This window comes from Myotis brandtii, unplaced genomic scaffold (genome assembly GCF_000412655.1).
Source record: "Myotis brandtii unplaced genomic scaffold, ASM41265v1 scaffold2790, whole genome shotgun sequence".
NCBI classification, from domain to species: domain Eukaryota; kingdom Metazoa; phylum Chordata; class Mammalia; order Chiroptera; family Vespertilionidae; genus Myotis; species Myotis brandtii.
The window spans coordinates 45,310-57,485 of NW_005360642.1; the positions used below are offsets into that span (position 1 = coordinate 45,310).

Sequence of the window (12,176 nt, forward strand, 5' to 3'; positions counted from 1 at the left end):
GGGGCCCAGGCCGGGCTGAGGCCCCCCCCCCCCCCGAGTGCACAAATTTTTGTGCACCGGGCCTCTAGTACTAAGTATAATAAAATGAGGTAATATATAGCAGAACTGTACTAAATAGGTAGGAGACCTGGTTCTAAGTACTCTAAGGCCAGCTCTAATTAACATCAAAGATGATATTATGCACATGAAAAGCAAAAGGTACCATTAAGTTATCCTGTAATAAGACATTAAAAATATAGCCACTAATTTAAGAATATGATGTGTCACATCCCTTTATTTCCTTTCTTTGAATGCCATTAATTTGCTTTTGTAATATCCCCAAGTTTTCTAACAGCACTGACCATCCAATTTCTTTACTCGTCCCTCATTCCTATCCACTCAAGTCTTAACCTTCAAACACTCCCAGAACCATGTGACCTGTAAAACCAACCCCTCTCAGAAACTATCACATTCCAATTAACACCTCCTTTGCTATAAAGTGTATCCACCCTTTATCCACTCTAAGAATGTGACCTTTAAATATCTCTCTCAATTAGAGAGGTATCCATGTGGCAATGCATGACTATCAAGTTCTGCATACTTAGAGTAGTTATAGGTTGCAGGTACAGACTACAATACGACAGGGACCTTCACAACAATCCTTAAAGATATATTATAGCCATCTTTCCCTCCCCTTTTACAGGTGAAAAAAAAATGATGCTGAAAAAAATAATATGAATCTTAAAAGTCTTAAAGTAAGACAGCAGGATTCAACTCCAGATCTATTTGGCCCCAAAGCCTATGTTATTTCTACTATACCAAGCTAAGAGTCAAAAGTAATTACCAGCTCATGTAATCCTCCAAGGCCCTGCTACTGGGTGTCTGACAAACAGATTTTCGGTCAGTCCATTTTGGTACTGATATTGGCGGTGACTGCTTTGAAACTGAAGAGGCAGGTTGCTCAAAAGTGGTTTGTTTCTGTTAAACCGAAAAAAAAAAAAAATCACTTCTAAAATAAAATAAAATCATACAAAAAGCATGCTAAAATAGGTATTACATATGTATTACAGCCTTTCGATAACTTTTTAATATAGTGTTTTCCACTCTAAATTCTGAAGCCTTTTATATTTTGCTCAAAGGTATTACAAGTCAAGGGAAGGTACACAGTTTTGTTTAACAAAACAAGATCTAATATCCTCTACCGTCAGGTGTATTGTAACAAGTATTGAAATTTTATAATCTAAATAAGTACCCTGCTGTTCTCCTAAAAACTACTCTTTCTCTAATCAATAAAATCACACGCCCCACTTTATGTCTGGGGGCAAAATAGCCAAATAGTAATTATTTATCAAAATCTGAAAGAGCACACACTTACCTTCTCCCTCATAAGAGACATGTGTTTACCTCCTACAAATCCCAAAGCAATGATAAATGACCATCCTCTACAGCAGAGATGGGCAAATTATAATCTGCAGGCTGAATCTGCCTGTTGCCTATTTTTGTAAATAAAGTTTTATTGGAACACAGATATACCCACTTGTTTACATATTGCCTAAGGTTGTTTTCATGCTATAGAGGCAGATTTGAGTAATTACAAGTGACCATCTGGTCTACAAAGCCTACTAACCTTTTACAGAAGTTTGCCAACCCCTGTTCAACAGCATCTCAACCAAACAGAGAATCACATTTTGTTTGAACATTATTAACTGTGTACTCACTACTGTCTAAAGTAGTGATGGCAAACCTTTTGAGCTCAGCGTGTCAGCATTTTAAAAAACCCTAACTTAACTCTGGTGCTGTGTCACATATAGAAATTTTTTGATATTTGCAACCATAGTAAAACAAAGACTTATATTTTTGATATTTATTTTATATATTTAAATGCCATTTAACAAAGAAAAATCAACCAAAAAAATGAGTTCACGTGTCACCTCTGACACGCGTGTCATAGGTTCGCCATCACTGGTTTAAAGAGATTCACTTCAATTTGGGGACAGAGTTACAGTTATTAGGAAGCCTTCACAGATGTTTAGATTAAGTCAGCTTCTCTATTATAATTTTTAACCTACTGGTTCACATTATGCTCTTGAGAGCCACAATGCATAAATCTCTTCTACTCTCTGTCCTTTAAGTTTGAAAATAGCTAGCATGGCCATTGTATCTCTTTTCCTGGATAAATTTTCCATTTCATTTAAGGTTTTCTAAAATATATATTTGAATTAGTGGTCAGGGTGGTAGTGAGAAACTGAAGGTACTGGAAAGGAGAATGTAAATATAGTCATAGAGTGGGGTGTTTGCATTTGAGATTTTGGAGATCAGAACTAAGATATAGGCAGGGAATGGGTAGCTAATTAAAACAATGGTCATGAAGGAGGAAGAAGTTATGAATTTGAAAGCCAGCTGTAGAACTAGTGACATATAGTTATAGAAACCAACAACAAAAGATGACAGTTGTTGGTTTGAAGTAGATAAAAGTGATCCACAGCCTAATATGTTTAAGGAATGATGGGGAACCCCCAGATTGTTCAGAGATGACAGCAATTAGCAAGGAACAGGATGCTATATCCAGAAGGCAGAGCCTCAAAAGGGCAAGACAGAGAAGAAATGACATGGACATAGCAACAAGTAATTTGTAGCTCTCGGGTAAATTGCCTATTTTCTTTTTTTCTCCCTCTGTGGTTCAGTGGGGTTTTTTGTGTTTTTCTATCTTCACCGAGGACATATTTATTGAGAAAGAGAAACATCGATTGGTTACCTCCTACATGCATCCTGGTCAGGGATCGAACCTGCAACCTAGGTATGTGCCAGGACAAGTAATCAAACCTGCAACCTTTCTGGTGTACGGGACGATGCTCAACCAACTGAGCCACCTGGCTAGGGTGGTTCAGTGGTTTTTAATATATTCACAAGAGTGTGCAATCATCACCACTATTAATCACATACCATTTTTAGTGTCCTAAGAAGAAACTCAGTATCCATTAGCATTCACACCCATTCTCCACACCTCCTAGTCTTAATGTCCAATCTACTAACCTATTTTCTATCTCTATGGATTTGCCTATTTTGAACATTTCTTATAAATGGGATCACATAATATAAGGCTTGTTCACTTAGCATATTTTCAAGGTTCATCCATGTTATAGCATTTTTCAGTAATTCATTATTTTTTATTAATGAATAATAAAAAATTAACAAAATTAGAATACCACATTTTGTTTACCAATCTCTAGTTCATGGATATTTGGGTTATTTCCATTTTTTGGTAATTATGACTAAAGCTGCTATGAACATTCATGCACAAGTTTTTCTGTGATTATATATTTTCCGTTTTCTTAAGTATATACCTAGGAGTAGTACTGTTGGATCATACGGTAACTTTATGATTAACCTTTTGAGGAACTGCCATACCATTTTCCAAGTGACTGTACCATTTTATATTCTCACCAGTAGTGTAGGAGGGTTCCGTATCTTCATCAACACTTGTCACTGTCTCTTTTTAATTATAGTCATCTTAGTGGTATACAGTGGTATCTCATTGTGGTTTTAATTTTTACTTCCCTAATGACAAATAAATGGTTTTGAGTTCCTTTACCAAACTAGAGGTTGTGGGTTCAATCCCCGATCAGGATGCACATGGGAGGCAGCCAATCAATATTTTTCTCTCACATAGATGTTTTTTTCTCTCTCTAAAATCAATAAAAACAAAAACATATCCTTGGGTGAGGATTAAGCAAAAATAAGTGGAACAACAAATAGATGCCCCCCCCCCCATGCTCCCTGCCTCTCTCTTCCTCCCTTCCTCTCTAAAAATCAATAAATAAAAAATATATATATATTGGAAGTCCTAGCCAGAGCAACTAGGCAAGAAATAAAATGCATCAAATCAGAAAGGAAAAAGTAAAACTGTCACTATTTGAAAGTGACATGATATTAAATATAGAAAACCCTAAAGACTCTACCAAAAGACTGTTAGAACTAACAAATTCAGTAAAGTTTCAAAATACAAAATCTATATACAAAAATCTGTTGCGTTTCTACACACTAATAATGACCTATCAGAAAAAAATTAATAAAGCAATTCCATTTATAATTTCATCAAAAATAAAATAGCTAGGAATAAATTTAACCAAGGAGGTAAAAAAAAACCTGTAAACTGAAAACTGGAAGACACTAATGAAAAAACTGAAAAAGACACAAATAAATGGAAAGATGATCCATGCATATATATCATCTTAAAAAAATAGTATTGTTGCCCAGCTGGTGTGGCTCAGTGGTTGACCGTTGACCTATGAACCAGGAGGTCAAGGTTTAATTCCCAGTCAGGACACATGCCCGGGTTGTAGAGTCGATCCCCAGTAGGGAGTGTGCAGGAGGCAGCCGATCAATACTTCTCTCTCATCATTGATGTTTCTATCCTCCCTCTCCCTTCCTCTATGAAATCAATAAAAATAAATTAAGATATATATTGGTAAAATATCCATAATACACAAAGGGATTACATTCAAAGTAATCCCTATCAAACGTCCAATGACATTTTTCACAGAAATAGAACAATCCTAAAATTTTTATGGAACTACAAAAGACCCCAAATGGCTAACACAATCTTGAGAGAGAACAAAGCTGGAGGTACTACAGCCATGATTTCAAACTATATTATAAAGCTATAGTAATCAAAACAGTATGGCATTCATGTAAAAACAGATACACCAATCACTGAAACACAACAGAGAGTATAGAAATAAACCCACAATATATGATCAATTAATTTAACAAAGGAGCCAAGAATGTACAATAAGGAAAGGACAGTCTTCAATAAATGGTGCTGGGATATCTGGATAGCCACATGAAAAAAAATGAAACTGGACCACTATCATGCACCATACATAAAAATTAACTCAAATGGATTGAAGACTTGCATGCAGGATCTGAAACCACAAAACTCCGAGAAGAAAACATAGATGAATGAGTCTTGGTTATGATTTTTTGGATCTAACAACAAAAGCAAAGACAACAGAAACAAAAATAAACAAGTGAGACTACTTTAAACTAAAAAACTTCTGCACAGCAAAGAAAACCAGCAACAAAATGAAAAGGCAACCTAAAAAATGGGAAAAATATTTGCAAATCATATACTGGCAAGGAGTTAATATCCAAAATATATAAAGAACTCATAACTCAATAGCAAAAATAAAACAAAACAAAAAAACAATATGGTTAAAAAAATGGGCAAAAGATCTGAACAAATATTTTTCCAAAGAGGATATACAGATGCCCAACATATGAAAAGGTGCTCAACATCACTAATCATCAAGGAAAAGCAAATAAAAACCACAATGAATTATCACCTCACACCTGTTAAATGGCTATTATCAAAAAGACAGGAAACACAAGTGTTGGCAAGGATGTGGAGAAAAGAGAACCTTCGTGCCCTGTTAGTGAGAATGTAAATTGGTGCAGCCTCTATGGAAAAGAATATAGAAAAATTAAAAACAGAATTTCCATATAACCCAGAAATTCCATTCTGGGTATTTATTTGAAGAAAATGAAAACACTAACCCAAAAAGGTAATATGCACCCTTATGTTTATGCTCATTGCAGCATTATTTACAATAGCCAAGATATGAAAACAACATAAATGTCCATTGATGGATGAATTAATTTTTAAAATGTGATATATATACACAACAAAATATTATTCAGCCTAAAGAATAAAATCTTGCCATTTGTCACAACATGGATGGACTTAAGGACATTATGCTAAGTGAAATATATCAGACAAAGAAAGACAATACTGCATAGTATCACTTATATGTAAAATCTCAACTTAAAAAAAAGTTACAGATTGGTGTCTGCCAGAGGTGGGGGGTGGGGTGTGAGGGTAACCATGGTAAAAAAGGGTTAGGGTTAGGGTCAAAAGGTACAAACTTCCAGTTATAAAATAAATAAGTTCTGGGGATATAATGGACAGCATGGTGACTATAGTTAACACTACTGTACTGCATATGTGAAAGTTGTTTAAGTGAGTAGATCTTAAAATTCTCATCACGAGACAAAAATTTTGTAGCTATGTATGGTGACATATGTTAATTAGATTTATTGTGGTGGTCATTTCACGATATATACAAATATTGAATCATTATATTGTACACCTGAGACTAATATAATGTTATATGTCATTTATACTGCAATAAAGCAAAACAAAATACTTATTTCTCATAAATGTGTGTCTATATTCACATGTAATGGGTATATTGCTATTTTTAATATATTAACATTTTTTAAATTCTTGGTTTTACATTTAATACAGTAAATACAGGTAAATATAACCTATGTAAACAAAAGCTCTTTAGGTGTCTCAATAATTAAGAGAGTAAAAGGGGGGTCCTAAGACCAAAATATTTGAGAACCACTGAGTTAGACTATAACTGATAAGAAATGGTGAGTATGACCATGGACTAAAATAGGTATGGCTCTCAAGCAGTCTACCAGATCATTCCTTCTGAAATGGCCCCTAGCCACTGTTATAAATTCACATACATTTGTCTAGTCTCTATTTTCTATTTCATCCATTAGGATGACAACAGTAAACTGTCACGTGCTTTTTGCACTGCACAAGTGCAAGGAGCAACATACTGTTTTCTGTAAAGGGGAAGGCCATAAACATTTTAGGCTTTATTGACCAGATGACCTCTGTGGTAAACTATTCAACTCTGCTGTTATAGTTTCAAAGCAGCCATAGATAGTAAGTAAATGAGTGGGTGTGGCAGTGTTCCAATAAAACATTATTTACACACACAGGCTGAGAAACAGCTTTGACTCATAGACTATAGTTTGCTGATCCTGCACCAGCCTACCAGCAATCTAGAAACACTACTGAAAATAGAAAAGAGTTCATCTTGACATACACTTTCACAGAACCTAAGACTTATTAATTATTTTGTGAATAATGAAAACATTCTTTAAGTAAATTATTCTACTAAATATGGTACATAGGAGTTAATAAAATAAGAAAACATTTAACATGGTCATCACATTTTCAACAATGGCCATGTTGCACAAGGGGAAAAGAAAGTTACCTCTGTATCAACTTTTCGGGTTATCTCTGGAATCTGCCATTGATGTGAAGATGCATCAGGATTCTGGTTTACATATTGTGACTTTTTCTTAGATTGCCACTGTTTCTGGTTACTTTCTGGAACCTTTGGTTCTTGATCTTCTTTAGGTTCTGAAATGGTTTTTGTTATTATCATTAAAATGCAAGAATATTTCACTAGAACATGCTACAAGCTATATTAGCATTTTGCTCTTAAAGCAAAGAGAGAAACTAAAAACTTTAGGCCAGTTGTTGACAATTTGCTTTTTTAGCAAGTCAATTTTATAAACTTGCAATATGGCTATCTTATTAAGTAGTTAATTAGGGTTTTACCATCAGACACCATTTTAAATTTAAATTCTTCTGGTCTTTACCAGAAAGCAAGCAAATAAATAAGTAAAAAATTATAAAAACATATATATGCCATAAAGTTTTACTAATAAAAAGAAGCTAATTCACCACTTTTCAAAGACTTCTACTTTTTAACAAAAATTTTACCTTAAAACTAGCCTGCAATTTACTTTAAGGGTTTTTGAACAAGAGCCTTAACAACATATTTTCTATTCTATGAATATCAATATTCCATTCCTATCATAATAGATGCAAAAATTCTAAACAAAATATTTGCAATTGATATACAAAAGGATAGCAAATTATGACCAACTTGTATATGTTCCAAAATGCAAAGTTTGCTTAATATTTGTAAATCAATTTGTCATAACAGAAAAAAGAAGAAAAAATATGACCAACTCAATAAACACAGAAGAGTTTAATAAAAAATCAGCACCCATGCCAGGCCAGCTTGGCTCATGGCTCAGTGGTTGAGCGTCAACCTATGAACCAGAAGAAGGTCACTGGTTCAATTCCTGGTCAGGGCACATGCCCAGGTTGTGGGCTCAATCTGCAGTAGGGGGTGTACAGGAGGCAGCCAATCAATGATTCTCTCTCATCATTGATGTTTCTGTCTCTCTCTCCCTTTCCCACCCAGTCACTTACAAAAAACTAATGATAATCCAGGTGTAAAGCAAAACCCACTGATTTGATACTTGGTAAAGAGTAGCTACAAAAATCTACAGTAATTATCATATGAGGGCAACATTGAAAGCTTTTCCCTAAAATATAGAATGAGTCCGACTGGCATGGCTCAGTGGTTGAGCGTCGACTTATGAACCAGAAGAAGGTCACTGGTTCAATTCAGAGTCAGGGCACATGCCTGGGTTGCCCAGGCTCGATACCCAGTATGAGGCATGCAGGAGGCAGCCGATCAATGATTCTCTCTCATCATTGATGTTTCTATCTCTCTCTCTTTCTCTTTCTCTCTGAAATCAATAAAATATATTTTAAAAAAATAAATAAAATATGGAATGAGACAATGCCACCTGTCATGCCTTCTATTCATCATTATACTGAAGGTGTTAAGTGCGCTACAGCAAAGAAAAGAAAGTTAAAAGATTTGGAAGGAAAAAAATGTTACATGCTTTTCAAACAACAAGAATCAATAAGAAAATATTAAAATTATTCAGTGAATTTAGCAATGTCACTGTATCTAAGATCAATAATTAAAAATCAGTTGTATTTTTTATATACCAGCAACAAAGAATTAAAGGATACAAATTTCTTAAAGATCCCATTTATTTTAGTATTAAAAAATATCAAATATTTAGGAATAACTCTAGCAAGATAAGCAAAATGTCTATTCAGAAAAACAGTGCTCTCAATATTTTAAAGACCACTTAAATGAATGCGTCAGTAGACTAGAAAATTTATCTGTTAAGATCTGAGTTTTTCCCATTAGATCTCAATCAAAATCCCATTAAAAAAATGTAGTTGGATAGATTCTAATACCTATATGGAAATCCAAAAGGCCCTGAACAGCTAAAATAGCCTTTAAGAAGAACAAAGTTGGAAGACTGGCACAGATATGAAGGAGAATAAAGTTGGAAGACTTTCTGACAGATCTAAAGATTTACTGCAATAAATAAGATAGTACTGTATTAGCATGAAGATAAACAAAAAGAACTACAGAACAGAAAAGAATCTAAAACCACACATCACTCACAGGATCACCTAATTTACAACAATTCAGTGAGAGAAAAGAGGGCCTTTTCAATAAACACTGATCGATCAACTAGATATACACATTGGAAAATAGGATCTTGACACTTGATTGTACATAAAATATATAGAACTATGTTTGTGATCTTAGAGCAGGAAAAGATTTGTTTGAAAACACAAAAAACACACAGCACAAAAGAAAATATTAATAAATTAAAATACATTATAACTAAGAACCTCTTTTCATCAAAAGTCTTCACCACATGAGAGAAGTCACTTATTATGCATATATCCAACAAAAGGATCTGTATAGGTGATATAATATCTCCTAAAAATCAATGAGAAAAAGAAGGAAAACCCAACAGAAAAAAATGGCAAGAGACTCCAACAAGTATTTCACAAGAAGATATCCAAATAGCCAATAAACATACAAAAAGATGTTCAACAGGGCAGGCTAGAAGAGGTCATGGGGGAAAAAAGGGGACATATATAATACTTTCAACAATAAAGATTAAAAAAAAAAAGATGTTCAACATTACCAGACATCAAGGCGACATCCTTGGGACTCTGGTTCATTCATTTACATATCCTTAGAACATTGATCATAATACTCATATAGTGGAAAATCGAATGTGTAATTAAAGAGGAAAGAAGAATTGTCATTTAAAAACAGCTTCTGTGTCCTTTCCAGAAAGTATTTGTCAGGCCAACTGAGAAAAATAAGTCAGCTCCATGGTACTTTCCCTCCACTCTTTCTTTTATGCACCTTTTATATAAATAAATTTCCTTTGCCACAGAATTCAATACTTTTTATACACTCTTTATAATTCAACTGAAATACAAGGTCTTATTACCACCTATCACAATTAGGTGGCTGGTTAGCATTCACAAACAACAAAGTAGTTTTGCTTTCTTTTTAAATTTTATTTTACTTTTGAGTGTGTGTGCGCGTGTGCGTGCGTGTGTGTGTGTGTGTGTGTGTGTGTGTTTTCCTTTTAATTGATCTTTAGAGAGAGGAAGGGAGAGGGAAAGAAAATTGATGTGAAATGAAAACATCAATCGGCTGCATCCTGCACGCCCCCTACCAAGGATCGAGCCCGCAACTCCAGCATGTGCCTAGACTGGGAATCAAACTGGCAACCCTTCATTGCACAGGATGATGCCCAACCAACTGAGCTATACTGGCCAGGGCCAAAGAATAGTTTTACTTAATTAAAGACGTCTATTATATCACTCTTACCTTCTAATTTCCCTTGAGAACTTGATTCAGTTTTATTCTTCATGGTTATTGAATCAGTAGTAAGTTCAGAACTCTTCTCATCTGACACCAGAGGTTCCTTGGAGTGGATATTTTGAACAGACTACATGAAAATAATATATAAATAATAAAAGTCTCATAAGCAGTAGTAGTACTAATTTGTCTTAGTGTTCAATATACTAAAGTCTCATCTATATGAAAATATTGCTAGGGAAGTAATCTGTTATAATCACAGGTAGACTCACAAACTCCTAGCAAAGATTAACTTCCTGAATTACTGACTATAGCAATAGGAATGACCCTAACCAAAAATTTGGCCAATTTTTTTTCTTTTTTTAATTTTTATTTTATTTTATTGTTTAAAGTATTACAAATAGTAGTACATATGTCTCCTTTTTTCCCCCATTGACCTTCCCCCGGCCTCCCCTACCCCCGGGCACATGCCCTCACCCCCACTCCCCCCAGTGTTTTGCATAGGTTATGCTTATATGCACACATACAAGTCCTTCTGTTGATCTCTAGCCTTCCTGCTGTCTGTTCCATGCTTCTTTGCCTCTGTATCTATTTTTGTTCATCAGTTTATAATGTTCTTTATATTACATAAATGAGTGAGATCATTTGGTATTTTTCTTTCACTGACTGGCTTATTTCACTGAGCATAATGCTCTCCAGTTCCATCCATGCTGTTGCAAATGGTAGGAGTTCCTTCCTTTTTACCTCAGCGTAGCATTCCATTGTGTAGATGTACCACAGTTTTCTAATCCACTCATCTGCTGATGGACATTTAGGCTGTTTCCAAATCTTAGCTATTGTAAATTGTGCTGCTATGAACATAGGGGTGCATATATCCTTTCTGATTGGTGTTTCTAGTTTCTTGGGATATATTCCTAGAAGTGGTATTACTGGGTCAAATGGCAGTTCCATTTTTAATTTTTTGAGGAAACGCCATACTGTCTTCCATAGTGGCTGCACCAGTCTGCATTCCCACCAGCAGTGAAAGAGGGTTCCTTTTTCTCCACATCCTCTCCAGCACTTGTCATTTGTTGATTTGTTGATGATAGCCACTCTGACAGGTGTGAGATGGTATCTCATTGTTATTTTGATTTGCATCTCTCAGATGATTAGTGACTTTGAGCATGTTTTCATATGTCTCTTGGCTTTCTATATGTTCTTTTTCGAAAAGTATCTATTTAGGTCCTTTGCCCATTTTTTGATTGGATTGTTTATCTTCCTTTTGTTAAGTTGTATGAGTTCCCCGTAAATTTTGGAGATTAAACCCTTATCGGAGATAACACTGGCAATTATGTTCTCCCATGCAGTGGGCCTTCGGCCAATTTCATTTCAATGAGCATGTTAATCAATTGCTAAAATATGTTCACTTAAAGAGTGAGGTTAGAAAGTTTGAATCTAACATAAAATATGACTCACTATTTTGTTACTATGGTCATATTTTATCACCAAAAATAACAGTATTAGTCAAAATTAAGGTCTGTGTAAGTCCAAGATAGTTATTCTAAGTCCAGAAAGTAAAATTTTAACTAAACTGCATTCTTCTCTAAGATAGTTGTGATTAGTTAAAATTACTCCCTCTGTCCCATAATAATAGTAGCAAGTGAATATTTAAATGGGAATTATTGGCGAATGCAGCTGTAAGTTATGTTGTAGCGCAAAATTGTGAAGCCTTCAATCAAAATCAATGTTTCATGACATCTGTCATTTGTTTTGACACATCTTTCAATTTTTAGGTTAATCTAATTATTACGAATTATAACTATTTTTCTAATTTCATCC

General features: G+C 34.6%; 1 protein-coding gene across 2 annotated transcripts in view; it reads right to left on the minus strand.

Moving 5' to 3' along the window:
- TTK (TTK protein kinase) overlaps positions 1 to 12,176 on the minus strand; it is a 43,257-nt gene that overhangs the window by 18,653 nt on the left and 12,428 nt on the right. The window contains exons 10-12 of one of the 2 annotated variants that reach the window (XM_014541782.1): positions 10,368 to 10,464; positions 7,056 to 7,204; positions 824 to 957 (exon numbers count right to left, since the gene is read on the minus strand). In XM_014541782.1, coding sequence (XP_014397268.1) covers positions 824 to 957; positions 7,056 to 7,204; positions 10,368 to 10,464 — 380 coding nt within the window. Of the gene's footprint in view, positions 1 to 823; positions 958 to 7,055; positions 7,205 to 10,367; positions 10,489 to 12,176 lie in introns of both variants that reach the window. The other variant, XM_014541781.1, reaches the window with a different exon arrangement.